A 26,632-nucleotide genomic window follows, 5' to 3' on the forward strand; every position below is an offset into this window, starting at 1 on the left:
GAAGGAAGGAAGGAAGGATGAGAAGACAGGAAAGAAAGAAAGGAAAGATGGAAGGAAGGAAGGGAAGATGGAAGGAAGGAAGGAAGGAAATATGGAAGGAGAAAGGAAGGAAAGACAGATGGAAGGAAGGAAGGAAGGAAGAGAAGACAGGAAATAAAGAAAGGAAGGGAGGAAAGGAAGCGAGGAAGGAAGGAAAGACAGATGGATGGAAAGAAGGAAGGAAGGAAAGAAGGAAGGAAGAGAAGACAGGACAGGAAAGAAAAACAGAAAGAAAAGAAAGATGGAAGGAAGAAAGGGAGGAAGAGACGGCAGGAAGCAAAGTGGGCCGGATTGGACTCTTCAACCGGCTGGTTCCGGCTCGCGGGCCACATGTTTGACACCCCTGACTCACAGTATAGACGACCTGCAGATGTGTTACAGGCTTTTAACAAGTTTGGGATCATGATGTAAACAATGAGTGCCGAGAGACCGGTTACCGAGGCGATGCCAGTCTTTATACACTTAGCATCTGATTCAGTGTGGAGTCTTTATGTCATTATGCTGTCAGCCGATGAGACTTCCTTCTTTCCTTTCGTCCTTCCATCTTTCCTTCCTTTCTTTATTTCTTTCTTGCCTGTCTTCACTTCCTTCCTTCCTTTCTTTATTTCTTTCTTGCCTGTCTTCTCTTCCTTCCTTCCTTCCTTCCTTCCATCTGTCTTTCCTTCCTTTCTTCCTTCCATCCTTCCTTCCTTCCTCCCTTTCTTCCTTCCTTCTTTCCTTCTGTCCTTCCATCTTTCCTTCCTTTCTTTATTTCTTTCTTTCCTGTCTTCTCTTCCTTCCTGCCTTCCTTCCTTCCTTCCATCTGTCTTTCCTTCCTTTCTTCCTTCCATCTTTCCTTCCTTTCTTTCTTTCTTTCTTTCCTGTCTTCTCTTCCTTCCTGCCTTCCTTCCTGCCTTCCTTCCTTCCTTCCATCTGTCTTTCCTTCCTTTCTTCCTTCCATCTTTCCTTCCTTCCTTCCATCTTTCCTTTCTTTCTTTCTTTCTTTCTTTCCTGTCTTCTCTTCCTTCCTGCCTTGCTTCCTTCCTTCCTTCCATCTGTCTTTCCTTCCTTTCTTCCTTCCTTCCTTCCTTCCTTCCTTCCTTCCTTTATTTTAAGGATCTAGCCCACATAAGATCAAATTGGGCTGTATGTGGCCCTTGAATGAAGATGAGTTTGATCCCCCTGTTCTCGGTGGATTGTTTGAGGGAACGAGAGCGTAAAAACCAACTCCGGCTTTACTGAAGTGCTGTTGTGTTTGAAACCTTTTATCAACTAGGATCTCACATGAGTCTGTTTTATCAACACTTTTATAGCCAATATATAAATTAGCATCCCTACTGTACAGTCATCCAGATACGATCACAATCCATCTACATTCATCTTTCTTGTCGTGATCCTTTGCTAATATAACAGCAGGATAGTGCACACCACATTAATTGATTCAAGGTCTGTGTGTTCGCCAACGTTTCTACTAAACTGTTAATTTCATACCAGATTGTAACAAATGCATCTGTCCAGAAATGTTTAATTATGTACAAGGTAATGACAGATAAAACAGATGACTGTGGTTACGCCCAATCTTATACCTAAATCCAAAAAACTTCAAGAAGGGCACTCGATAACAGCGTCTTGTTGTACTTGTAGAACTTTTGGCTTTTTAGGACTTTACAGAAAAAACAAGACGGCACATGTTTACAAAAAAAAAAAAAAAAAGCACACGCGTACACATTCCATTCTAATTTACACAGGATTAAAATATTATGCAGGTTCAGCGTAGCTTTACAGAGATTTAGGGATGCTGACAGCTTCGTCTTAACTGTGTGACCTTGCTGCCGTTTACTGCAAAGATGGAACAGATTGTTTTTGTTCAGCCTCTTTTTTTTTATAAATCTGCAGCACACACACACACACACAGACACACACACACACACACACACACACACACACACACACACACAAACTCACAATCAAACTGCCTGTCAGACTGTCATTAAAAAGTGCTATATTGTTACTACATACTCACAGTGCACATATCAAGCTGTCTATCAAGCTGTCAAATTATCATACATCAACTATGCATCTTTATATCAATGTAAGCAATATGTGTTATGTGTCTATATATATGTGTGTGTACAGTATGTGTGTGTGTGTGGGGGCGTATATGCACAACACAACACAACACATACACACGAACAAGCCTGAGCATTCTCACCTGTCAAGCCGTCACTGTGTCTGATGTGAGTCTTATGACACATGCAAGCACAGACCTGTTTGTACTCCTAAACTTGTTACGACTCCCACTGACACAATACCTCAAACATAACCCCTCTAACCCCTTCACCCTAAGGGCCCATTTATGCTCAACGGACGTACGAAAATGTATCAAATGATGTTACTGTCACTGCTCACATACTTCCATGCGTCCTTTACGTTGGCATGGATGTTAACCAATACATCCACCAGGAGGCAGCACCGAGTCAAACGTTTATGACAACAACAAACTCAAAAACAAACATGGCGACTGTGGAGGAGATATTGATACTGTCTGCATTAATAACTGACATCATTCATTCCTCACTGACTTCTGGTGTTGTTCCATCATCACTAAAGACTGCTGCAATAACTCCTACACTCAAGAAACCTGGCGCCGATCCAAATGACTTGAACAACTTCCGTCCCATCTCTAACTTGCCATTTCTCTCCAAAATACTTGAAAGAACGGTTGCAGCTCAGATCCACACCCATCTGTCTGACAACAACTTTTATGAACAATTTCAGTCAGGCTTCCGTCCCCTCCACAGCACCGAGACAGCCCTAGTGAAAATCACCAACGACCTCCTGATGGCATCTGACTCTGGACTTCTCTCCATTCTGGTTCTCCTCGACCTGAGTGCAGCCTTTGACACCGTTTCTCATGAAATCCTCCTGGACAGATTAGCCTCCATTGGAATCACTGACATCCCACTGGCTTGGTTCACATCATATCTCTCTGACCGCACTCAGTTTGTTCAAATCAAAAACCTGAGATCTGGCTCCTCTCCAGTCTCTAGTGGTGTTCCCCAGGGCTCTGTCCTTGGCCCCCTCCTGTTCATTATTTATCTTCTGCCTCTTGGTCACATTCTCAGGAAATTTGACATACAATTCCACTGTTACGCTGATGATACCCAACTCTATCTTTCCACTAAGCCTACTTCCACTCTGCCACCCACAGCTCTATCCGACTGCTTACTGGAAATTAAATCATGGCTCTCACTAAATTTTCTTAAACTTAACGGCGAAAAAACTGAGGTCCTCCTCATTGGTACCAGATCAACCCTAGCAACACTCAACACTTTCTCCATGTCCATCGACAATACCACTGTTCCTCCATCCCCTCAAGTAAAGAGCCTGGGTGTCATCCTGGACAGCACACTATCGTTTGAAGCCCACATCAATAGCGTTACTCGGTCTGCATACTTCCATCTACGTAACATCAACCGTCTCCGTCCCTCACTTTCACCAACCTGCACCGCTATCCTGGTAAACACCCTGATCACATCTCGTCTGGACTACTGTAACTCTCTCCTCTTTGGTCTTCCGCGGAAATCTCTCCACAAACTCCAACTTGTACAGAACGCAGCCGCTCGTATCATAACTAGAACTCCCTCTATTGAACACATCACTCCTGCTCTGCAGCAACTTCACTGGCTCCCTATCAAATCCCGCATTGACTTTAAGATTCTACTCCTCACATTCAAGATCCTTCACAACCTGGCACCATCATATCTCTCTGAACTTATCCACATCTACACACCTTCTCGAACTCTCCGATCCTCCTCTGCTAACCAGCTCTTCGCTCCATCTGCCAACTTAACCACCATGGGGTCAAGAGCTTTCAGCCGATCAGCCCCCCGCCTATGGAACTCTCTCCCGCCTGACATTCGCACTTCAGACTCTGTCTCTACCTTTAAATCCCGCCTGAAAACACACCTATTCAGAGTGGCCTACTCTATCTCCCTTTAACTATGCAATCTTCATTCTTGTTTATTATTATATTAATGCACTTTGAAGTCACGTTCATATTTATTTTTATTTTTATTTATCTATTTTATTTATTTTCTTTCTTTATTCTTTATCTCTGCACTAAATGTCACCTGATTTGTATTTGTTGATGTACTGTTTTTGTGTTATATGTGCCTTGTAAGGTGACCTTGAGTGCTTTGAAAGGCGCCTTTAAATAAAATGCATTATTATTATTATTATTATTATTATAATGTTCCTCTTGCATAAAAGACAAAAACGATATGTTTAAAGTTTCTAACCAACTCACAAAACCTTTCCTCAAAAAGTTCCTCCATTGTTATTTCTTCTTCGTGTCTCACTAGAGCTACGTATCGAGTAGTGACAGCAACACTGCCCCCCCCCCCCCCCCCCCCCCGTGATTTCCGGTGGTACTGCTCCGTTTGGTCCGTACGAAATGAACGCAGAGCACGGACAGAAGGCTCCGTCTGTATCCAGATCCATATTTAATGTTGAGCATAAATGAGCCTTAACACCAATTACCCTTTAATGGGAGTTAAGACTCAAATGTGCTCAAAAAAATATCCTCACTCTTAAAAGATATGATTCGAGATATTTTGTATTGTTCTTACTATCAACATATCTCATGTGCAGAGCCAAACCAACAATGAACTCATCCTACTAAAAAGCATTGTGTGGGTGTCCAAAGCCTGATATCCTGATATGTTGTACTCCTCTGTGCCTTAGATCTGCTTTTGTTCTCCAAAATCGTTAAACAACAACACATACCACACACAACATCTTGACTTTATACTAAAGTTATATTAAAAATGTAGAATGTATAAAGCAGGGGCGTTCAAACTATTCCCCCAAGGGCCATGTGGCTGCAGGTTTTCGTTCCAACCAATAATCAGCTAATCTCAATCTTCAGACAGCTGATCGGTCGAATGATGTGCTCTTGATTGGTTGGAACAAAAACCTGCAGCCAAATGGCCCTTTGTGGGATAGTTTGGATATGCGTGGTATAAAGGTTGCGATATCTAGCACAACAAGCTAATGAAGCTCTGTAAGACACCAAATCAACAGGAGCAATTTGGGGTTAAGTGTCTTGCCCAAGGACACATCGACATGTGGATTGGAGGAGCCGGGAATCGAACCGCCAATCGTCCAATTGGAGGACAACCACTCTACCTCCTGAGCCACAGCCGCCCCTGATATCTAGCACAACAAGCTAATGAAACTAGCTAACAAGCTAATGAAGCTCTGTAAGACTCATAGCTATTCCTATCCACAACATCTTGACTTTAAACTAAAGTTATTTTAAAAATGTAGAATGGTTGTGATATGGACTGGATTTTACTTATATAGCGCCTTTCTAGTCTTTACGACCACTCAAAGCGCTTTACATCACAACTTATTCACCCATTCACACACTGATGCAGGGTGCCAACCTGCTCATCAGGGTGAATTTAATATACATTCTCATTCACACACCGTTGGCACAGCAACAGGAGCGATTTGGGGTTAAGTGTCGTACCAAAGGACACATCGACATGTGGACTGATCGTCCAATTGGAGGACAACTACTCTACCTGAGCCACAGCTGCTCCCTGATATCTAGCACAACAAGCTAATGAAGCTCTGTAAGACTCATAGCTATTCCTATCCCTAAACAGTGGTCATGTTTAATCTCTTCATAGATAGTAACGTAGCTTGTAGGCTATCACAAACAAACAGAAATCCAGCTAATCCACTTACAATACAATGTATCAGTGCAGAATAAATGGGTTATGCCAGAGCGTTGTTGTTGCTGTGACGACCATCATCTGTGTGTCTGTGTTGCTTTGACGGGAATGGCCCAGTTTTAGAAGGTTTACGATCAGGCTTCTTGGGATTCTTTTGCAAGTTGAGACCTGTCTGGTTGTAAATCGTTGTGATCTGAGCTGGCCTTTTACACAGAACTACTCTCCAGAGACTGAAAAGTGATCAGTTATTAGTCTTTGAAGCTGCTTGTAAACAAACTAACATGCCCAAACTCTTCAGGGCAAAGGAACATGTCGCCCCCCATTGCAACGATGTGGCTCATTGATGTGTTTTTTAATAGTTTTTTTTGGACAACAACGGAAGAATAAGATATATAATCAGACTGTGCATACACAATACTTGCAACTAAATCAATTTATTGTTGGCTTGGCTCTGGAAATGAGATTTGCTTACAATAAGAGAAATATAGAAAATGAGCACCCAACATCGTTTAAGGTCAAACTCAAATTGATCCTCACTAAAATGGAAGTATCATAGCACACACATTATGACTCCTCACCGTGTATGTGTTAGTTTAGTGATGGTGAGAGGGATCATGTCTCCTGTCAGCTGTGTAACTCAGATCAGCTTTTTATAGGTCAACGCTCTCTGGGAGGAACACACACACACACACACACACACACACGTATCATACACTTACCCCACTGTCCTGCTGTGTTTTTCTCTCACTGCTTTTTCTTTGACACACTCTCCTCACACTCCCCCCTCTCTCTCTTTCTATCTCTCTCTGATTCTCTCTCTCTCTCTGTTTCCTTCACAGTATGTGTCTGTCTTTTTCACATGAAAAGGGTGAAAAGAAAGAGAGTCACTAAGCTTTTCTGTTCTGCCGGTTTTAGCTTCCCACACATGTCACTTTGGTTTGACTTGACTTTAACATAAGACTCTTAGTAGAGTCACATTAACTGATTTTCTCTTCCTCTTGCTATAAGTGTGCCTTGATTTTAGAAGGAAAAGCTCTTCTAGGTAGAAAGACTTTTTTTTTCTTTCTCATATCTACTCTACACAGCTGAGCTTGAGCACATCAGCATACAAACAGAGCCTACCAGACATGTTGACTTGCATTTAGCTTCTGTGTACTGTCTCTGTATGATGCTACATGCTGAAGCAGATCGGTAAAAACAACCCAACAAATGGTTAAGATTTTATAGAGAGATTGATGTCATCAGTCCTTCAAACCCATCTGGCAGTCCTCTGACCCATTTGTAAACACACAGCTTACAGAAAGGTGCATGTTACCTGTGACCTGACTGTCTTTGTATACAGTAGCCTCCCACAGGTTACAGATGTCTTAAACCACAAATTCCAGGTGAAAAGAGAGAAAATCTCTCACATTGAGGTAGCTCCCTCACTAGGGTGCACTGTAGGGGTTTAAAGTGCCTGAATCATCAGCACAAAAGAGCAACTGCAAAAAAAAAAAAAAAAGGTTGTTTGATAAAAAGTCAAAGGTACAAGGCTGAGTACAAAAAAAATCCAAGTAAAGACAAATGCAAGTGTGTGTCAGGCTGGTTATGACTTTAAATATTACCAGTACCAGTACCAGTACCCTTAAGGCGACACAGGTACTGGTAGGGTTCTTCATTTGATACCTTTTTTTCCCATCATGTGAGTGGAAGTAAGCAGGAAGGAAGGAGGGAAGGAAAGAAGGAAAGAAAGGAGGGAGGAAGAAAGGAAGGGAGGAAGAAGTGAGGAAGGAAGGAAGGAATGAAAGGAAAAGGAGGGAAGAAGCAAGGAAAGGAGGGAGGAAGGAAGGGAGGAAGAAGTAAGGAAAGGAGGAAAAGGAGGAAGGTGGGGGGGAGGAAAGATAGAGAGAAGGAGGAAGGAGGGAAGGAAAGAAGGAGGAAGGAAGGAAGGAAGGGAGGAAAGAAAGAGAGAAGGAGGAAGGAAGGAAAGAAAGAAAGAAAGAAAGAAAGAAAGAGGGAGGGAGGAAGGACAGACAGATGGAAGGACGGAAAGAAGGAATAGTCAAAACAGACAGGGTCAATTTGACCCAGGAGGACGACACAAAGGTTAACTTGTTCTGCAGTTATTCCACCACGGAGTCGTAGCTGCTGCTGTAGTGGGCCAATAATCACATGTCATATTAAATCATTAAGTCTAGATCCAGATCCATTTACAGGTATTGTTTGACTGGAGAAGTTTCCATAACTACTTGGTACTTGATTTCCTTGGATACTTTAAAGTACTGATACCTAGCCCTATGCGTGTGTTACTATGGGTGGAGAAAGCTAAGCTAAACTTTAAATCACTTCACTTTTGGATTCTGGGTCACTTTTGGATTCATTCAGCGACTTTGTGTTTTTTATTCCTCCCGACTGCAGCAATGAACCATTACAGCTCTGACTTGCTCCACTGACCAGCTTAACCTCGATAGCAATGGCTCCAAAGGTTCAAAAAAACATAATTTCCCAGAGACAAAGTTGAAATTGGTAATATTGATTGTCACAACATAAACCATGAATCATTACATCATCCTAGACCCAGAGACTCTTGAATCCATACAGTAAATACATTTGGAACAACAGTGACTTGCATCGGCCGCCATTCTTTCTGGATTGGTAAAACTGGACAATACATAATAAAGTTTTCCACTACACAATACAATACATGGACATGTCAAACTACCTTAATGAACCTCAGTCTCATTACCTCTTTCCTTTCTTTATTATCCTGTCATAGTATGAAATAACCCAACGTTGGTGTCCTGCATCAATTAACTCTTTATTTCTCACTTTCAGACCCCCCATCTGTGTCCATAGAGGGGTACGACAACAATTGGTATGTTGGCCGCTCGGACGCCGTCCTCGTCTGCACGGCCAACGCCAACCCTGCGCCCACCACCGTCACCTGGACCGCGTAAGTATCAATCCAATCATCTCTCTTCACCTCCCTCTGAGAGAATGACACAGTCTCTAATTTTTACTATAATCACGACATGAGCGTGCACAGTGATCGCTTCTCTCTTCAATGACCATTTCTTCGTAATTTTTTTGATAAACACAAACGCTCTTAGCATCTCATCCTGATGGACAGATGGCGTACTGTGCTGCGTGTGTGGTTTTCATGATGAATATTGAGTAGGGAGACAGAACGGCTGTTCATATGTCTGTGATTTTCCTCTCATTTAATGCCGTTTTTTTGAATATCACAGTCACAAGCTGCCTGTTTTTTCCCTCTTGCTTTTTTTCTTCCTATCTCTTCCAATCTTTCTCTCTGTCTTTTTTTTATTTCACTCTCCCTCTCTCTTATTGATTCTCTCTCTCTTTTTTTTATTTTCTTTGGCTTCATCTTATTTAATCCAATATCTCAAAATGTGTGTTCTCCTCACCCCTCCTTCTTTACTCTTCTCCCTTCTCTTTTCTTTCTTCTTTTTTCTTCTTTTTTCTCCTGCTATCCCTCATTTCCTCTATCCTTTTTTTCCCGCTTCCTGCATCTTTCACTCCCATCATCCTTTCTTCTCTTTTCCTCCCTCAACCCAATCAACTATCCTCTTCACTACCTCACCCCCCCCCTTTATTATGCATTTCCTCATTCCTTACCAATTTTTATTCTTTTCTCTCTCTCTCTCTCTCGCTTTCTCTCTCTCTCTCTCTCTCCAGGGTGTCCGGTCCTTTGCCAGACACGGTGGTGGTGGATGGCAACAAGCTGACAGTGAGGAAGGTGGACGACGCCGTCAACACCACCTTCATCTGCGAGGTCAAGAATAAGCATGGAGCCAGCAAGCACCAGATCACCACCATCGTCATCGGTGAGTCTCTCAAACACACAGCTGACACACACACTCACACAATCACACTCACACACACACACTCACACGCCAAGATGCTGTACATGTGTTTAAGTGTGAACAGATGCACACAGCGTAGAGATACACGTATATTTACTTGAAACATGATGATCACACACACACACACACACACACACACACACACACACCCCCCATCAAACACAACAGGACCATTTTCTCAAACAGCATGTCATAACTGCCAGCATACACACACACGCTGGTAGTGATTGTCAGCTGATTTTACTCCACACGTTACTCTGTGAGCAGGTGTACAGCGTGTTGTCGTGCATACCTGGACTTGTACACACTCTGACATACACACACACACACACACACACACACACACACACACACACACATACACACACACACACACACACACACACACACACACACACACACAACCATTTGCATGCACGTACAGTCCACCATCTCTCCTCAAACATGCAGATACACTTGCACACATGCATGCACAGAAACATAAATGTCTCTCACACACACACACACACACACACATGCTGGGATCAGGGCTGATTTGAGAGCTGCAGGGATGCTGGTCTCTCTTCAATCTTCACATTGGATTTTTTTTCTTTTTCATGTTTTCCTCCTTGCTGGCCGGCTTTCAACAAGCCGCCGCGGAGGCTTTTGATTGACCCTTTCCCCACAGCAGGGCCAAATTGCAGGACAAGGGGCCAACTCGAAATGTTTATAACTTCAGATCGAAACCACTCTCTTGAAACTGGAGTCTATACGGCCCAGGTTATGACACAGGAAACTGTAGCTCTGCTGGACGTAAATCAAGTGTGAATTGTGGTTTATGAGTCTGAGAGTAGGTCCTTGTTAGAGCGCTTTGGCCCTGCAGTGAACGCGACAGTGTTGGTATTGTTTGAGGGTTTCTAAATCCTTCCATGGGGTTGGTGTGAGCCAGTTTGCCCAGATTTGTTTTCTTTCTTTCTTTCTTTCCTTTTTTTTTTATACCTATTCTTTCCTCTTTGCATCTGATATTCTTTAACATGAACTAACACCACTTAAGCATAAGTACTCTATCTTTCTTCTTGTTATTTTTTTCTTTTATCTTATGAATCCCACCCCCCCTCCTCCCCCTCCCCCGCCCCCTTCTGTCTGGTAAGATTATGACGGTTATGTCTGCATGCACACTTGATCTTCATGCTGGGTCTTGACTCATGACGTTTGCTAGTCCGGTGATTCGTCTCTGCTGTTTCCACGGTGTTCAGTCGAGGATTTTTCTTCTATCTATCTTCTGCCCTCTGACGCTTTCACACATTGATCTGACACACACACATATATATATATATATATACCTTTGCACCCACAAGCACACACTTACACACTTACACACTTACACACGCACATATACCCAGGAACATGTCCGCTTGCTGAAATGCTTCACTGCACATCAGCAGGCAGGCCTTGAAACCTGTGTCTTTTTTATCACTCAGTGTGTGTTCCCACAGTGTTGCACTCCACACTGCCTGCTCCACTGGTCAAATTTCTTTTCTTCCTCCTTCTACCATTCTTTTTTTTTTTTTTTTTTTTTGAGGAATTAGTTTGAGTAATCACTGTCTTAAGCTTAACGAAGAAAAAAAAAACAACCACAAAATTCCATTCTTGTGCCAAAAGACAGAGAGAAAGCTACATTTAGAAGATCCGTGGGAAATCAGAGCTGGAGATTTGAATTGTCTCCTCTGAGAACAAAGATGCTTTGTAGCCAGGCGGTGTGTTGGGAGGGATGTGTGGGAGGTTCAGAAGAGGCTAAGCTGCTACTGTTCTCGTTGGAAGCGTAGCATTGTGACTGACTCAATGTATCAAGGAGGGTACTCTTTCCCCTTCTAGCACACACAAACACATGCATACTGTAAGCTTAACACACTGAAATCCCTTACAGACATGTAAAATCCCTCAAAGTCCACACATGGCTCACACACAAGTAGACACTCATACTTTACACACACACACAGGCACTTTAAGGACACACACACGCCCGCATACACACACACACACACACACACGCTCACACACACACACCTGTTTTATCTTTCCAAGTACCTGAGATCAAGCCCAGGCTTTGTGATTCATCTTCCTCTGTGTTAAATGTGTCCTTGGTGTTTGACGGTTTGCTTGTGTTCTATCGCAGTAAAACGACTAGTTGGGTATAAAGGAAAGTGATTTGTGGCTTGACGGAGCACTTTGCTCAAGATGGCCGCAGATGTTTCCACTGTTATGTTTGGCATTTTAATTTGACACCCCTCACCCAAAGTGACTTTCCGTGAGCAGATAAGGGAAGTGAGTGTTGTATTGCTCAAGGAAGTCAAGTGACTTTGGCAAGTTGTGGGAATCAAATCTGTGACCCATATCTGTACGTAAATGGTCTTGTTGAATCCATCTGTGTTTCTAATATGTGTTATATCTGATTAATATGATTCTGCAAAATATCAGCTCTACAAAATGCAGGTGTTCAGTTATTCATTTTTTACAAGTGCTATTCAAGTTGGCATCAACATGAGAAGGTTAACTCTTGAAGGCTGTTGGACTCATTCATGTAGTGATAATTTAGGCCCAAATAAAACCGCACATTCTCACATTGTACCTGGAACCATCAAATCTTTGTTTAAAAAGTGATTAAACAATTGTCTGATATTCAAAATAGTTTCTTTATGAACTAACTGATCTTTGCTGCTCTATATACTGTAGAACAGGTCAGCATACATATACATGCAAACAAGTTGGCTTATGAATATTGCATGAAAAGCGCCTTCTCTAACATTTATTTAAATAAATGCGTTACTGTAGTGAAAGCAGGTTAAATATGATATAATATGACCTACAACAGAAACAAACAGGGCCACCAACTCACTGCACTGGGCCACTCTTTAGATTATGTTTCTTTTGCATTGCTCTGATTCTGAATCAGCACACTGGGAAACCTCCTCATACTCCAGATGGCCAGTCTGCCATTAGGTAGTGAATCACAACACGGATGGATCATTAGATTTTTTTTTTTTTTTTTTTTTTTTTTTTAAATGATCATATACATGGCTGAACAACTAATTTAGTCTGATACAGTAGGTTAGTTACAAATTAAAGCACACACCAGCAGTTGAACCACTGAACACACAATGTGAACTAAAACATGACAATACTTCTCCGTTTAACCCTCCTGTTGTCCTGGAGGGAGGGAGGGAGGAGGGAGGAAGGAAAGGATGGAGGAAGGAAGGAAGGAAAGGAGAGAGGAAGGAAGGAGGGGAGGGAGGAAGGAAGGAGGGGAGGAAGGGAGGAAGGAAAGGAGGTAGGAAAGAAGGGAGGAAAGGAAAGAAAGGAGGAAGGAAAGGAGGGGAGGAAGGAAGGAAGGAAAGGATGGATGAAGGAAGGAAGAAGGGAGGAAGGAAGAAAGAATGGATGGGAGAAAGGAAGGAAGAATGGATGGGAGGAGGGAAGGAGGAAGGAAGGAAGAATGGATGGGAGGAGGGAAGGAGGAAGGAAGGAAGAATGGATGGGAGGAGGGAAGGAGGAAGAAAAGGAGGAAGGAAGAATGGATGGGAGGATTGAAAGAGGAAGGAAAGAAGGAAAGGAGGAAGGAAGGAAAGAAGGAACAGTCAAACAGTCCTTCAGCTCCTCTCAGTTAAAACAGATAAAGTGAATTCTGCATTTAAGTGCTGAGCAGACTTTCTAAAGACTTTATGTATTTAACACATACGTGAAACATAAAAGCAGAAACCAACACACACACATTTATTCATGTATCAAACCGAACCTGTATAGATGAAATGTTCATTTTAATGATGTTACCACTCAGCTCTGCTCGTCAGTGGAGAAAAAGCATAACGATTACCTTTTAACTTCCTGCCTTTATGTATTTTAAGAGATCTGGTATCTGACATTTGAGTCCTTGTACCATGAAATAGATGGTTAATGGCATTTTTCCATACAGCTATAGGACACCGCTGCTGAGTCATGCTTAGATTAGATCCTCTGATGCTTGCAAGGCTTGAATCTTTTTATTTTTTTATTTTTTTTTTAATATAAGACATCTCTGCATGGTGAGAGATGTTGTTTACCTTAATGATGTGTAGGAGGTCTGCTGGTTTTACACAAATGACGATAGGTGCTGCTTCTCTGTGCTTCTTTCTTCTGCTGCCGCCATTCCTCTATATACCAGGGATGTCAAACATGCGGCCCGTGGGCCAGATCCGGCCCGCTGAGGGGGTCGGATCCGGCCCACTTTCCTTACATCCTCCTTTCCTTCCTTTCTGTCTTCTTTTTCTTCCTTCCTTCTTTCCTTCCATCTGTCCTTTCTTCCTTCCTTCTTTCATGTCTTCTTTTTCTTCCTTCCTTCCTGTGTTATTTTCCTTCCTTCCTTCCTTCCTTCTTTTTCTTCCTTCCTTCATTCCTTCCTTCCTTCCTTCCTTCCTTCCATCTTTCATTCCTGTCTACTCTTCCTTCTCCTCCTTCTTTTCCTTCCTTCCTTCCTTCCTTCCTTCCTTCCTTCCTTCCTTTAGTCATTCCGTTTTTCATTCCTGTCTACTCTTCCTTCTCCTCCTTCTATCTGTCCTTCCTCCCTCCCTCCCTCCCTTCCTTCCTCCCTTCCTTTATTCCTTCCGTCTTTCATTCCTGTCTACTCTTCCTTCTCCTCCTTCTATCTGTCCTTCCTTCCTTCCTTTATTCCTTCCTTCCTTTATTTCATTCCTATCTACTCTTCCTTCTCCTCCTTCTATCTGTCCTTCCTCCCTCCTTTCCTTCCTCCCTCCCTCCCTCCCTTCCTTCCTTGCTTCCATCCATCTTTTTAATGATCTGGCCCACGTCAGATTAAATTGGGCAGTATGTGACCCTTGAATGAAAATGAGTTTGACACCCATGCTCTATACAATCTTTAAAACTTGAATCCAGGCCATGTTGAACAGAAAATGTGCATATCTTGTTGTTTTCCAATTTTATTTAACTAGGCACTTTCCAAACTTTGTGACAAATGCATTAGCTTTTTATATAGCTGGTTCGCAATAAAAGCACAATAAAAGCATCCCAGCAATCAACACAACGTTCTTTTAGTACTGACAGATATTCGCTGCAATGTTGCTTTCTCTTCTTTTCTCTCTATTCGGAGCCTAAGTGTCGTTGATTATGGCTTATTTTAGAGTGCAGCTAGCATGGAAGTCATCATCATCATTGTCTATGCAAAGGTTTTTCACTCACCCAAGAAAAAAGGCTTTAACACAGTGCCTTCAGTAAAAACTAAAATCTATCATGTCTTTTGGATTAGAGTGATTGAGCTTTTTATACGGGAAACATTTGTGTGTCCCGAAGAAAAACCCCACTCGGAGTAAACAACTTGCCGCTAACTGTAGTGATAAAAGCCAGTTCTCCAGCCTCTCAGCACGAGATCTAAACTGTCAGGCGAAAAACACGAAAAGGCCTCCGACTCTCAATAATGTAACGGTTAATACTCCGGCACTTTGTGTACACGGGCTCAACACACCCTGCTAATTTCCCTGCTGAGAACTGTTAACGGCTCCTCTCTGTTCTGTTAAATGGTAGATGAAAGCACCATGCTGTCTGGCTTTTCTGCTGCCGTCAAACAGCCGTCACGTGTCATGATCCACCCTCCCTTCACCCCCCCCAGTCTCAATCCCAGCCTCCACTGGGGCCTTGACTTATAGAGGAGGTGGAGGAGGAGGAGGAGGTGTGTGGTTGCAGAGAAAAAGAAAGAGAGGAGGATGAGAAACGGCGTGAGGCAGGAGAAGGAGGAAAACGAGGCTTCGGGGGAAGTGGAAGAAACAGGAGGAAGATGAGGAGAGAGAGGAAGGAAGAGGTGAAGGAGGATGAGGAAGAGTTGGAGACGGATGAGCTAGGCACTTGCAGGCATTTGCTACTCTTTCACCTAATAAGTGTGCGCACACACACACACACACACACACACACACACACACACACACACAGTCTATCTTTTTCTGATGCACCTCAATCTCTCAGGACTAAACTCCACTTGAAGACAGCCTGAGATTTTTTTGCTGACAAGAGTGAAACTTTTAGTGAAACAGCATCGCTCTCGACCACTGCACACACACACACGCACACACACACACACACAAAGCAGCATGCACACACACATCCACACATCGTACAACCCCACCCTGAACTCCCATCCGTTAACATGCACACCATGCCAACTATGCATGGCTTGCTTGGTTGCCACGGCGCCAGCTGGATCTGCCCAGCGCACCGTGCACTCTCAGAGATGGAGGGAGAGAGGATGTTGGCAGAAAAAAATGATTGGAGTGGAGGATGGGAGTGGATGTGAGGGAGGGGTGGGCAGCAGAAAAAAGACTGAGAGATTGCAGAAGGACTGAAAAGCGAGATAAAGGAGAGTGTTGGGTGGGTGAAATAATCTGAGAGTGTTGGAGAGGCACAAACAGCAGTAACAGCAGGAGGGTAGCGGCAAGGAAAGTCCTCTAAAAACTCTGATGACTCCTAGTCCCATTTGAAAGGCAGAGCTGGCAGAAGGCTGTGACCCCCTCTGTCCTCTACCCCTCTGCCCATCACTCCACCCCTCCACCGCCCCCCCCTGCCATACATCCAGTCCTTTCATGGGGAGTCCAGCTGGCACCGGGCTGGGGGCTGTTGTTGCCGTTCAAATACACACACACACACACACACACACACACACACACACACACACACACACACACACACACACACACACACTCACTCATACACAAAGTCACATCTGAGGGGACCAGTGGAGAAGCATTTCCTGGATTGCCTGCGGCAAGCGAGATAGCTGTCCACTGGAAAGACTCATTCTCATTTTGCAGACACACACACACACACGCACACACACACACAGTGTTTCCCACATGCACACACAGACAAATTGGACCATGTAGCTCTGTGCATCAAATAATCAGATGATCTAGCCATGGGGGGAGAACGCTGGCGCTGACTCTCTCGGACATAAACCTCAGGCTAACCTCTGTACAGACTTAATGAAACACACATACAATATGCAGATACACACGGACTGGGCTGGGGAGTAGTGGAAGAGTTGTACCACTGCATTATATTTAAAAAAAAGAAGAAAAGTTTTCCGTTAGAATATGAACAAATCAGTCACTGACTTTATAAATAATCATTTAAAAGCTAAAAATGGATGTATTGTGACACATCCTTGTTTTCCTTTGGTCCAAGATGCTGCTATAAACACACTCAGGTGTTCTGTACTATGATAATGAATGTAGAACACAACCAGGCAAAGCTGATAGAAATCTCCATTTATCATCTATCCAAACTGCAAACATCCAAAATAATTACAAGTCAGCACAGAGTTTGTTTGATTCCCTGGTTTATATCTCTGTTAACTAGTACTCTGTTATGGAAACCTGCCAAATTCTGTGAATATATAAATCATAAATGTTGTGATATCCAGACTCATTAACTCTCCCTGTCTGCCTCGCTTACTGACTCTACTTCACACACACACACACACACACACACACACACACACACACACACACACATTACACAACCCCACCCTGGATGTGTGTATATTTATAAAAACCAGTTGCTAATTACTATGCTCCTGCTCCTTTTTTTTTTTTTTTTTTTAGCCTTCCTGTATATATAATGTGTTTCTAGACTAACACACAGGAAATGAACTTCTGTTTAGACTACTACTCAGATCTCATCTAATTTTCACGTCTCAGTGGAGATGGATAGTTTCCTCTAGTTTGGGCCCCAGACCACAGAACTGTAGCATCTGATTGAGCAAAACGTTAAAAAAAAAAAAAAGTTTCTTTCTGCTTTCTGTTTGACAGTACTTTTTTATTTGGATATTAATATCCTCACACTGCCAAAAACTACAAAACTACAAAAGAGCAGATGTCTAACCAAAATAACTATTTATTAATATCCATGAGATGACAAACTGTGCTGGTGTTACTTAATCGAATTATAACACATGTTTTGGATATAGCATACTCTGCAGAAGGGATTTCCTCCACTGTGCTGTAATATTTGTTTATTCAAATTACATTGGCAACATTTGGAAGCCATGCTGTAGCCATGTTGTCACCTTATTATTATTATTATTATTATTATTATTATTATTATTATTATTATTATTACGGCCAGTATTCTCCCAGCAGCGCTCATACAGCTGTGATTTATCAAAGCTCTTTGGCTTTCATTGGTTCCTCAAAAGCTGCTGAAACAAACGGTGTTGTCAGAGCTCTGCTGCACCACAGCGTGTTGTATCTGAATGTGCTTATTAACAAACGTGTTGTTCCATAAAAGAACGGCTGGAAATGATTTTTGGCTTCACAAGTCACAAGGAAATTGGGTTTTTTTGTTTTTAACCCTTCTGTTGGAAGGAAGGAAGGAAGGGAGGAAGGTAGGGGGAAGGAAAGAAAGAGAGAAGGAAGGAAAGGAAGGAAGGAAGGAGGGAGGGAGGAAAAGAGTAAGGGGGGAAAGGGAGAAGAAGGGAGAGAGGAAAGAAGGAAGGAAGGAGGGAGGGAGGAAAAGAGGAAGGGTGGAAGGAAGGAAAGAAAGGTAGGAGGGAGGAAGGAAAGGAAGGAAGAAAGGACAGAGGAAGGAAGAAAGGAGGGAGGGAGGAAAAGATGAAGGGAGGAAGGAAGGAAAGAAGGAAGGGGGAGGAAAGAAAGGGAGAAGGAGAGAGGGAGGAAAGAAGGAAGGGGGGGAAGAAGGAAGGAAGGAAGGAGGGAGGGAGGGAAGGAAAAAAGGACAGAAGGGAGGAAAGAAGGAACAGTCAAAACAGACGGGGCAATTTGACCCAGGAGGACGAGAGGAAGGTTTGGCTTTTTATTTGAGACTATGTTTCAGGAGACAGGAAACATAGAGAGAGAGAGAGAGAGAGAGAGAGAGAGACATGAAACATAGGACCCCAAGCTGAGAATCGAAGCGTGACGTTGTGGTTATGTGGTACACGCCTTAACCATTAGGCCGTCGGGGCGCCCTGGAAAATGGGTTGTTTTACTGGTGTCTTGTTTTTACAATAGTTTTTAAAATAGGATGTTGTGGTGGGATGACACACGGCGAAAAATAGCTCCAAAGTGTCAAATGTTTTTATGAATAATCTTAAACTGTGACAGATTCTTCAAAATACATATGTCAAAGCCAGCAGGATACAGCCAGAGTGTGTGTGTGTGTGTGTGTGTGGGGGGGGGGGGGGGTTGGGGGAGGGAGAGGGGGGAGTCAGTGTTTTTATCGGTGCAGAAAAGCTTCCCCCACTTTTTGTCATTTTGTCACAATGGAAGTTGCCAGGTTTCAGATTTGACATGATAGGAGGAGTTGAAGGGCAGATGGTTGAAAAGTTAGAGGACAATATTATCAATTATGACTTTTTCTCTTTCTATTCATACACCATGAGGTAAAACACTGATTCTAACACAGAGATAAGAGGAAGTAAAGAGAAACTGTTGTGTTGAGTGAGGTTAAATTATTTTAATAACAAATTTCTCATGGTGTGGAAATCCTTTTTAATTTCTTTGTGACTTCCAGTCTGCATAATTACTGATCTGCTATCAGTTGTGTTACTCTGACAGCTTTGGTGATTCTTGGCAGAAGCACCGACAATCATTTCACCCTGATAAGTTTCATTTCCACAGTGAAGTGATTTCCCAAAGAAGTTCACCCCCAAAAAATGACAATCAAGAAAGGAGGGAGGGGAGGGAGGGGGGGGGGTGCTCAGTCTGTGTATGGAAAAATAGTTCTTGCTGACAATCAGAAACAAAGCCGAAGAAATCTGTTAGAAACTTCTAGAAATTACAGAAAGGAAGGAAGGAAGGAAATTAAGGAGGAAAGGAAGGAAGAAAGGACGGAGGAAAGGCGGGAGGGAGGAAAAGAGGCACAGAGGAAGGAAGGGGGTGGGAAAGAGAGAAGGAGGGAGGGAGGGAGGTAAGAAGGAAGGAAGGAAGGAAGGAAGGAGGCAGGTAGGGAGTAAGAAAGGGGGATGAGGAAGGAAAGAAGGAAGGGAGGAAAGAAAGAGAGAAGGAGGGAGGGAGGGAGGAAGGAAGGTAGGAAGGAAAGGAGAAGGAGGAAGGAAGGAAGGAAGGAAGTGAGGAAAGAAGGAACAGTAAAAAAAAAATAGTTCTTGCTGACAATCAGAAACAAAGCCGAGGAAATCTGATAGAAACTTCTAGAAATTACAGAAAGGAAGGAAGGAAGAAAGGACAGAAGGAAGGAGGGAGGGAGGAAAAGAGTAAGGGAGGAAGGAAGGGGGTGGGAAAGAGAGAAGGAGGGAGGGAGGGAGGTAAGAAGGAAGGAAGGAAGGAGGGAGGTAGGGAGTAAGAAAGGGGGATGAGGAAGGAAAGAAGGAAGGGAGGAAAGAAAGAGAGAAGGAGAGAGGGAGGAAGGAAGGAAGGAAGGAAGGAAGGAAGGAAGGAAGGAGGGAGGGAGGGAGGTAGGGAGTAAGAAAGGGGGATGGAGGAAGTAAGGATGGAAGGAAGGAAGGGAGGAAAGAAGGAACAGTAAAAAAAAAAAGTTCTTGCTGACAATCAGAAACAAAGCCGAGGAAATCTGATAGAAACTTCTAGAAATCACAGAGAGAGCTTCGGTGTTGCCCCCTCGGTGTGACTGGTGGGGCAGCGGCCATGCAGGGGTAACGTCTGTCAGGGAGATAAGAGCTAAGGAGAGCGCCTCCAGGCTACGGCTTATCACACACACAGACCTGGAGGGAATGCACAAACACACACAAACACACACACACACACACACACACACGGGATGGGGGGTGTGAAGCCGTCCACGGAGAGAGAGATTTGAGATGGGTGAGGCTTATATCTCACCTCGGTATCACCGGGCGCCCGGCAGCAGTAGCTTCCGTCTATTTCTCTATCTGTCTCACAGCAGGATGACCTTCCAGTCAACAGATTACCGCCACCAGTGTGGGGTTCAGAGAGGAAAGAAAGACCGTCCCCCCCCCCCCCCCCCCCCCCCGTATGTGACATTTCCACTGGCGTGTATTTGTAGTTTATGATTACAGACTCGTTCAGTGTCTCAGAAAGAGACTGACCCCGGAGCAATCAGAGGGAAACCAGCTCTGTGGTGTGTTTGTATTAATCGAGCAGCGGTGGAAAATAATCGCCTCATCTTCAGTAGTGATTTTTGCCACTCGATGATGAGATTCAGTCTCTGACCCCTCGGTACTCGCAGGCTGTCTACTCTACCGGCATAATGGGGAAAATATCAGGCATATTTTGTCTTCTCAGCAACTTTTCATGCAATTTGTCAGGCATTGTAGCATCACGATATGTAATGTCCTGATTATTTTTCTACTGTTTTTTCATGTCAGGTGTCTACGTGGACATCTTTTCTTGCTATAATCATTCTTCCTGTCCATACAAGCCATTAAGAGCTCTGTAATAGGGACAGCCTTTTGTTCCATGCATGAAAAGAGTTGAAAAGTTGATTTGAAGCTAATGTGAGAATTCAACTGTCTAAATGAGTCAAATCAAGTCAATATCTTTCAGTTATTATCTTATTTAGTGTCAAATTGCCAAAATTCAGTCTTTTTTGTTACAATCCAAGGAAGGGAGGAGGGAGGGAGGAAGGAAGGAAGGAACGAGGAAGGAGGGAGGAAGGAAGGAAGGAAGGAAAGGAGGGAGGAAGGACAGGAGGAAAGGGAAGAAGGAAGGGAGGAAGGAAGAAGGAAAGAAAGGAGGGACGGAGGGAGGGAGGAAGGAAGGAAAGGAGGGAGGAAGGAAAGGAAGGAAGGAAGGACAGAGGAAGGAAGGAAGGAAGGAAGGCAGGCAGGAAGGAGGATGGAATGCATGAAAAGAGTTGAAAAGTTTATTTGAAGCTAATGTGAGACTTCAACTCTCCAAATGAGTCAAATCAAGTCAATATCTTTCAGTTATTATCTCTTTAGTGCTAAATTCAGTCTTCTTTGTCACAATGCTTCCGCTATCAGGAACTCGCTGTCTGTCGAGACACAAAGAAAGAATATTCTACTAACACAATTGTAACTGTGGAAGATATCCTCTTTATTTGACTAACTCTGGCAGCTGAAGCCTCATATTACAATCAGATAAAACTTTAAATACATTTTGCATTTTTCAAAAACTAGTTCTGTGGATTTTTGTCCCTCATCACTTCCACTGTCGGCACATTTGGAGAGTATCATCTAATGGTCAGTGTGAACAGGAGGAATCGTTACATCAAGTAAAACCTGTTTCTGTCTCCATCTGGGTACCTGACTTTTGTTTCAAGACAGATTTGAAAGATTGCAAAACTCATTCATTAATGTCTGAATACAAACAACCACTGAAACACCAAATACAGTATAAATAGGGTGGCTGTGGCTCAGGAGGTAGAGCGGTCGTCCTCCAATTGGAAGATTGGCGGTTCTATTCCTGGCTCCTCCAGTCCACATGTCGATGTGTCCTTGGGCAAGACACTTAACCCCTAATTGTAATTGATGTGAATGAATGGTTAAATTCCCCCTGATGAGCAGGTTGGCACCCTGCGTGCTCCCATCAATGTATGAATGTGTGTGAATGGGTGAATGGCTTTGAGTGGTTGCAAAGACTAGAAAGGCACTATATAAGTACAGTCCATTTACCATTCACAGTCCAAATAGTCACCAAACAATCATCAGCATCATCAGTTGGTCTCAGTTGCTTAAAATCATACATCAGGTATGTTTCAATCAACATGCAGAGGTATTTTGTACATAGTAGATGATCCCCAGATATTCAATTTTCATTCACTAAAAGTTGCTAACATAGACATTGATGCATTATAACCACAAGCTGTGTGTTTTCTTCTCTATTATTCACTTGCTAACTTTCTCATTTTTATGTTTATTCGACAGCGACAATGCTCATTAATCACTAGAAATAACAACAGCAACCTAAATTTAGATTAAAATGACACATCTTATAAAATTCATCGTTTACACCATAATTAATACTCACAGAATAACACAGCACTCGTCTAGTAATTTAGCAATATAGCACATTTTAACCCTCCTGTTGTTTGAGTCAAGGAAGGAAGGAGGAAAGGAGAAAGGAAAGGAGGGAGGAAGAAGGAAGGAAAAGAGGGAGGGAGGAAGAAGAGAGAAAGGAAGGAAGGATGAAGGAAGGACGGAGGAAAGAAGGAAGGGAGGAAAGAAGAAAGGAAAGGAGGGAGGAGAGGATGGAAAGAAGGAAGGAAAGGAAAGGAGGGGGGAAAGGAAAGGACAAAGGAAAGAAGGAAGGAAAGGAGAGGGAAGAAGAAGGAAGGAAAAGAGGGAGGAAAGAAGGAAGGACAGGAGGGAGAAAGGAAGGAAGGACAGGAGGGAGGAAGAAGGAAAGACGGAGGAAAGAAGTAAGGGAGGAAGGAAGGATGGACAGAAGGAAGGAAAGGAAAGGAGGAAGGAAGGAAGAAAGGTAGGAAGGAAGGAAGGAAGAATAAGCTACAGAGTATCTAGGAATCATCCATACTAAAGTAATAAAACATGCAAGGAAAGGAAGAGTGAAAGGATGGATAGTGACAGGTAAAACGTGTGATTGTTAACAAAGCTTCAGCTGATCAGTGAAGGAACGGAAAGTGCTAATTTCTCTAATTTGCACTTGTAGTAAATACTGAGAGAAGAACCTCGGGCTTAATGCAACAAATGAATACCTTGTGTCTGTGCACTGTTGGAACAAACCCAAGGAGGTGAGTCGTAGCTCTTATATATGCAATTTTCTGCTCCCTTGCTGTTACCAAAAAACTAGCATGTAACACAGAAGCTAATTACCCCCCTAATGCAAGGCAGGAGCTGCTCCGGTGTTTCTTTTTATACTAATGGGTGGGAGTGCACTGTCAAAATATTCCTTTTTTTTTTTTCTTTTTTTTTGGGGGGGGGGGGGGGGGGGTGGGGGTGGTATGGTCTTTAGATGCAAACTCAAAATGTGAATAAACATACATCACTTAACCATTCAAATCAACAGCTGGAAGTAGTTTGCCTTCCAGATGTGAATTTCAGTTTTGAACCTTGATGAGAGAATATACTGTTCCTTCTTTCCTTCTTCCCTTCCTTCCTTCCTTCCTTCCTTCCTTCCTTCCTTCCTTCCTTTCGTCTATCCTTCCTCCTTCCCTCCTTCTCTCTTTCTTTCCTTCCTCTCTCTTTCCTCCCTTCCTTCGTTCCTTCCTCCATCCCCCTTTCTTCCTTCCTTCTGTCCTTTGCCTCCTCCCTTCCTTATTTCCTCTGTCCTTCTTTCCTTCCTTCCTCTTTTCCTTTCTCCCTCCCTCCCTCCCTCCTTCTTTCCTTTCTTCCTTCCTTCTTTTCTCTGTCCTTCCTTCCTTCCTTTCCTTCCTCCCTCCTGCCTGCCTTCCTTCCTTCCTTCCTCCCTCCTTTCCTTCCTTCCTCCCTTCCTTCTTTCCTTCCTCCATCCCCCTTTCTTCTTACCTTCCTCCCTCCCTCCTTTTTTCCTTCCCTCCTTCAGGAACAGATCATTGTCACAAACTATATAAGTGCAGAAAACCTATTTGGCCTTAAGGTTGTACACTTTTTGTTTTATAAGCCTACTGTATGTTTGACATTTCTTCAACATTAGATGATACAGTACATTATTCAGTATCTTCAATATGTAATGGAAGATACCAGCAGGGAAGGTGGAAGTCCAGTATGTGTGTTTTGGAGGGGAGCAAGGAGGCCTGGTGGGGAGAGAGAAGGTCTCATTATTGAAAGGTCAGTGGTTCAATCCCAGCATCAGCCTCTGAGAGAGAGTGTGTGTGTGTGTGTGTGTGTGAGTGTGTGTGTGTGTGTGTGTGTGTGTGTGTGTGTGTGTGTGTGTGTGTGTGTGTGTGTGTGTGTGTGTGTGTGTGCCAGCAGCAGGGTGGCCTGTCCAAGACGCAGCACCTCAACTACCCCTGTATTTCTCCTGTCAGGGCTGTCAATGTGAATCTCATACTTTATTTTTTTTACTAAACATATACAATTCACTGCTGGTTTGTAACAGTTTGGCAAAAGTTGTGCAAAATTGTGTTCAGCAGAATGTCTCAAATTCACCCGAGATACAGTACATGCCTCTAATACGGATGCTGCCAACTCTGTCCACATGAAACACAAATTATAACCGCTTCCAAAATATTTGAGGGACTGATTCTGATCCAAAAAATGTTGTAATTTGAGTCAGACTCCTAATTAAAGGAAAGCACATTGAAGTAGAGTGAAGTAGGTGGATATTTGGTGAATTGTCCTGTTCTATGTGGTAGGTACATAAATGACACCTAATTAGGATTAGGCTCATAATTAGCTTAAAAATACAAAATACTTTCATTGAGCATAATAGCTCTGAATTTGGAAAAGTGTCTGTGTGGTACATTAACAAATTAGTAGAATTAACAGAGGGGATTAGGCCTTTTGATTAACAGAAAATGAACAAAAATAGGGTTCAAAAGGTGAAAATGGAGGAATGAGGAGGGTGCTGGCTGCGCTAGAATAAAGTCTGGTTATTTCTACCAAGTCTCAACGCTAGATTATTTTCTGGGAAGTGAGCCAAAAGTTGGTGTTACATTCTCAGCCGCCGGCGTTTTTTTTTTTTTTTGTCCTTCAAGACAGTCGCACTACTAGAGACAAAGAAAAAGCTAAAATGTGGCGAGACCTTCGAGAACAGAAGAGGGTATTTTTCTCTCTCTTACCAAACAGACAAAGACACAACACTTCCTGAAGAGTTTACAGGTGACATTCATGTTTTGTTGCTTTTCACAACACCAGGTAAAGGTCTTAGATCAGAGAAAGAAACATAGCCATCCTGATAGGTTAGTAAAGATGAAGCTAACACCTTAACCCTCCTGTTGTCCTCAGGTCAAGGAAGGACAGAAGGAAGGAAAAGAGGAAGGAGGAAAACAGGACGGGAGGAAGGAAGGAAAGGAGTAAGGAGGGAGGGAGGGAGGGAGGGAAGGAATGAATGAGTGAGGACAAAAGAGGAAGGAATTTAGGAGAGAAGGAAGGGAGGAAGGAAAAGAGGATGGATGGAAGGGAGGAAAGAAGAAAAGAAAGGAGTAGGGAGGGAGGGAGGAAGGAAGGAAAGGAGTAGGGAGGAAAAGAGGAAGGAAGGAAGGAAGGAAAGGAGTAAGGAGGGAGGGAAGGAAGGAAGGAAAGGAGTAAGGAGGGAGGGAGTGAGGGAGGGAGGGAAGGAAGGAAAGGAGTAAGGACAAAAGAGGATGGAAGGAAGGAAGGAAAGGAGTAAGGATGAAAAGAGGAAGGAAGGAAGGAAAGAAAGGAGTAAGGAGGCAGGGAGAAAGGAAGGAAGGAAGGAGCAAAGAAAGAGACGGGGTCAATTTGACCCGGGAGGACGACAGGAGGGTTAAATATCCATGTTCTTATCACACAATTCATTTCACATGTTGCCTAGAGAGAGACATGAAAGATTTATCTGATCTGCAAGATGCCTGTATTATCTCAAATTGCTCTCTTGGTAGTTAATGGACAATTTTGAAGCTCAGGGTGGGATATTGATATTGACCGAAGTGCTTTTCTTGTCATTATTTCAATCTGAGTACTGAATCGACCACTGGGATTCATTTGTGTTGGTTAAAATATGAGCAGATTATCAGCGATGTATTCAGTCTGAATATGAAAAGTAAAATCTCCTCATTCCTCAGAGATGGAACAATGCAGGTTCACCCTCACTCTACATTCCTACCTAAAACCTCCCAATCTAATTTGTTGCGTATCTAACTTCCCATCACCCTAACCTGTCCTCTACTTTTGAAATGTATCTATCGTGTCAAAACAGCGTGCATTATTGATACGCTGCCAGTAGAGATGGAGAGTTGGAATAGGCTCAGAGGGGGTAGAAGAGGTCGAGTGGTGCATGGTATATTGTCTAAATATTTTAAAGAGAGGTACTTGTGTTTCTACGTTCCTCACCTAAATATTTTACCTTGTGGGGCCGGTGTGGGTTTGATGCAGTCAAGATTTCAAGACTTCCCTTGTTACCTCTCCAGTCAGAGAAACAGTTGAACTTCATTGATGGAGCTTGAGTAGAGCGTAGAGCCGAGGCACTG

The 26,632-nt window shown here is 43.2% G+C and overlaps 1 protein-coding gene across 1 annotated transcript in view; it reads left to right on the forward strand.

The window, feature by feature from the left end:
• pvrl2l (PVR cell adhesion molecule related 2 like) overlaps positions 1–26,632 on the forward strand; it is a 68,642-nt gene that overhangs the window by 20,959 nt on the left and 21,051 nt on the right. The window contains exons 5-6 of the mRNA XM_053334051.1: positions 8,577–8,694; positions 9,438–9,586. Of these exons, the coding sequence (XP_053190026.1) occupies positions 8,577–8,694; positions 9,438–9,586 (267 nt within the window). The remainder of the gene's footprint in view (positions 1–8,576; positions 8,695–9,437; positions 9,587–26,632) is intronic.

This window comes from Scomber japonicus, chromosome 15, assembly GCF_027409825.1.
Source record: "Scomber japonicus isolate fScoJap1 chromosome 15, fScoJap1.pri, whole genome shotgun sequence".
Classification (NCBI taxonomy): domain Eukaryota; kingdom Metazoa; phylum Chordata; class Actinopteri; order Scombriformes; family Scombridae; genus Scomber; species Scomber japonicus.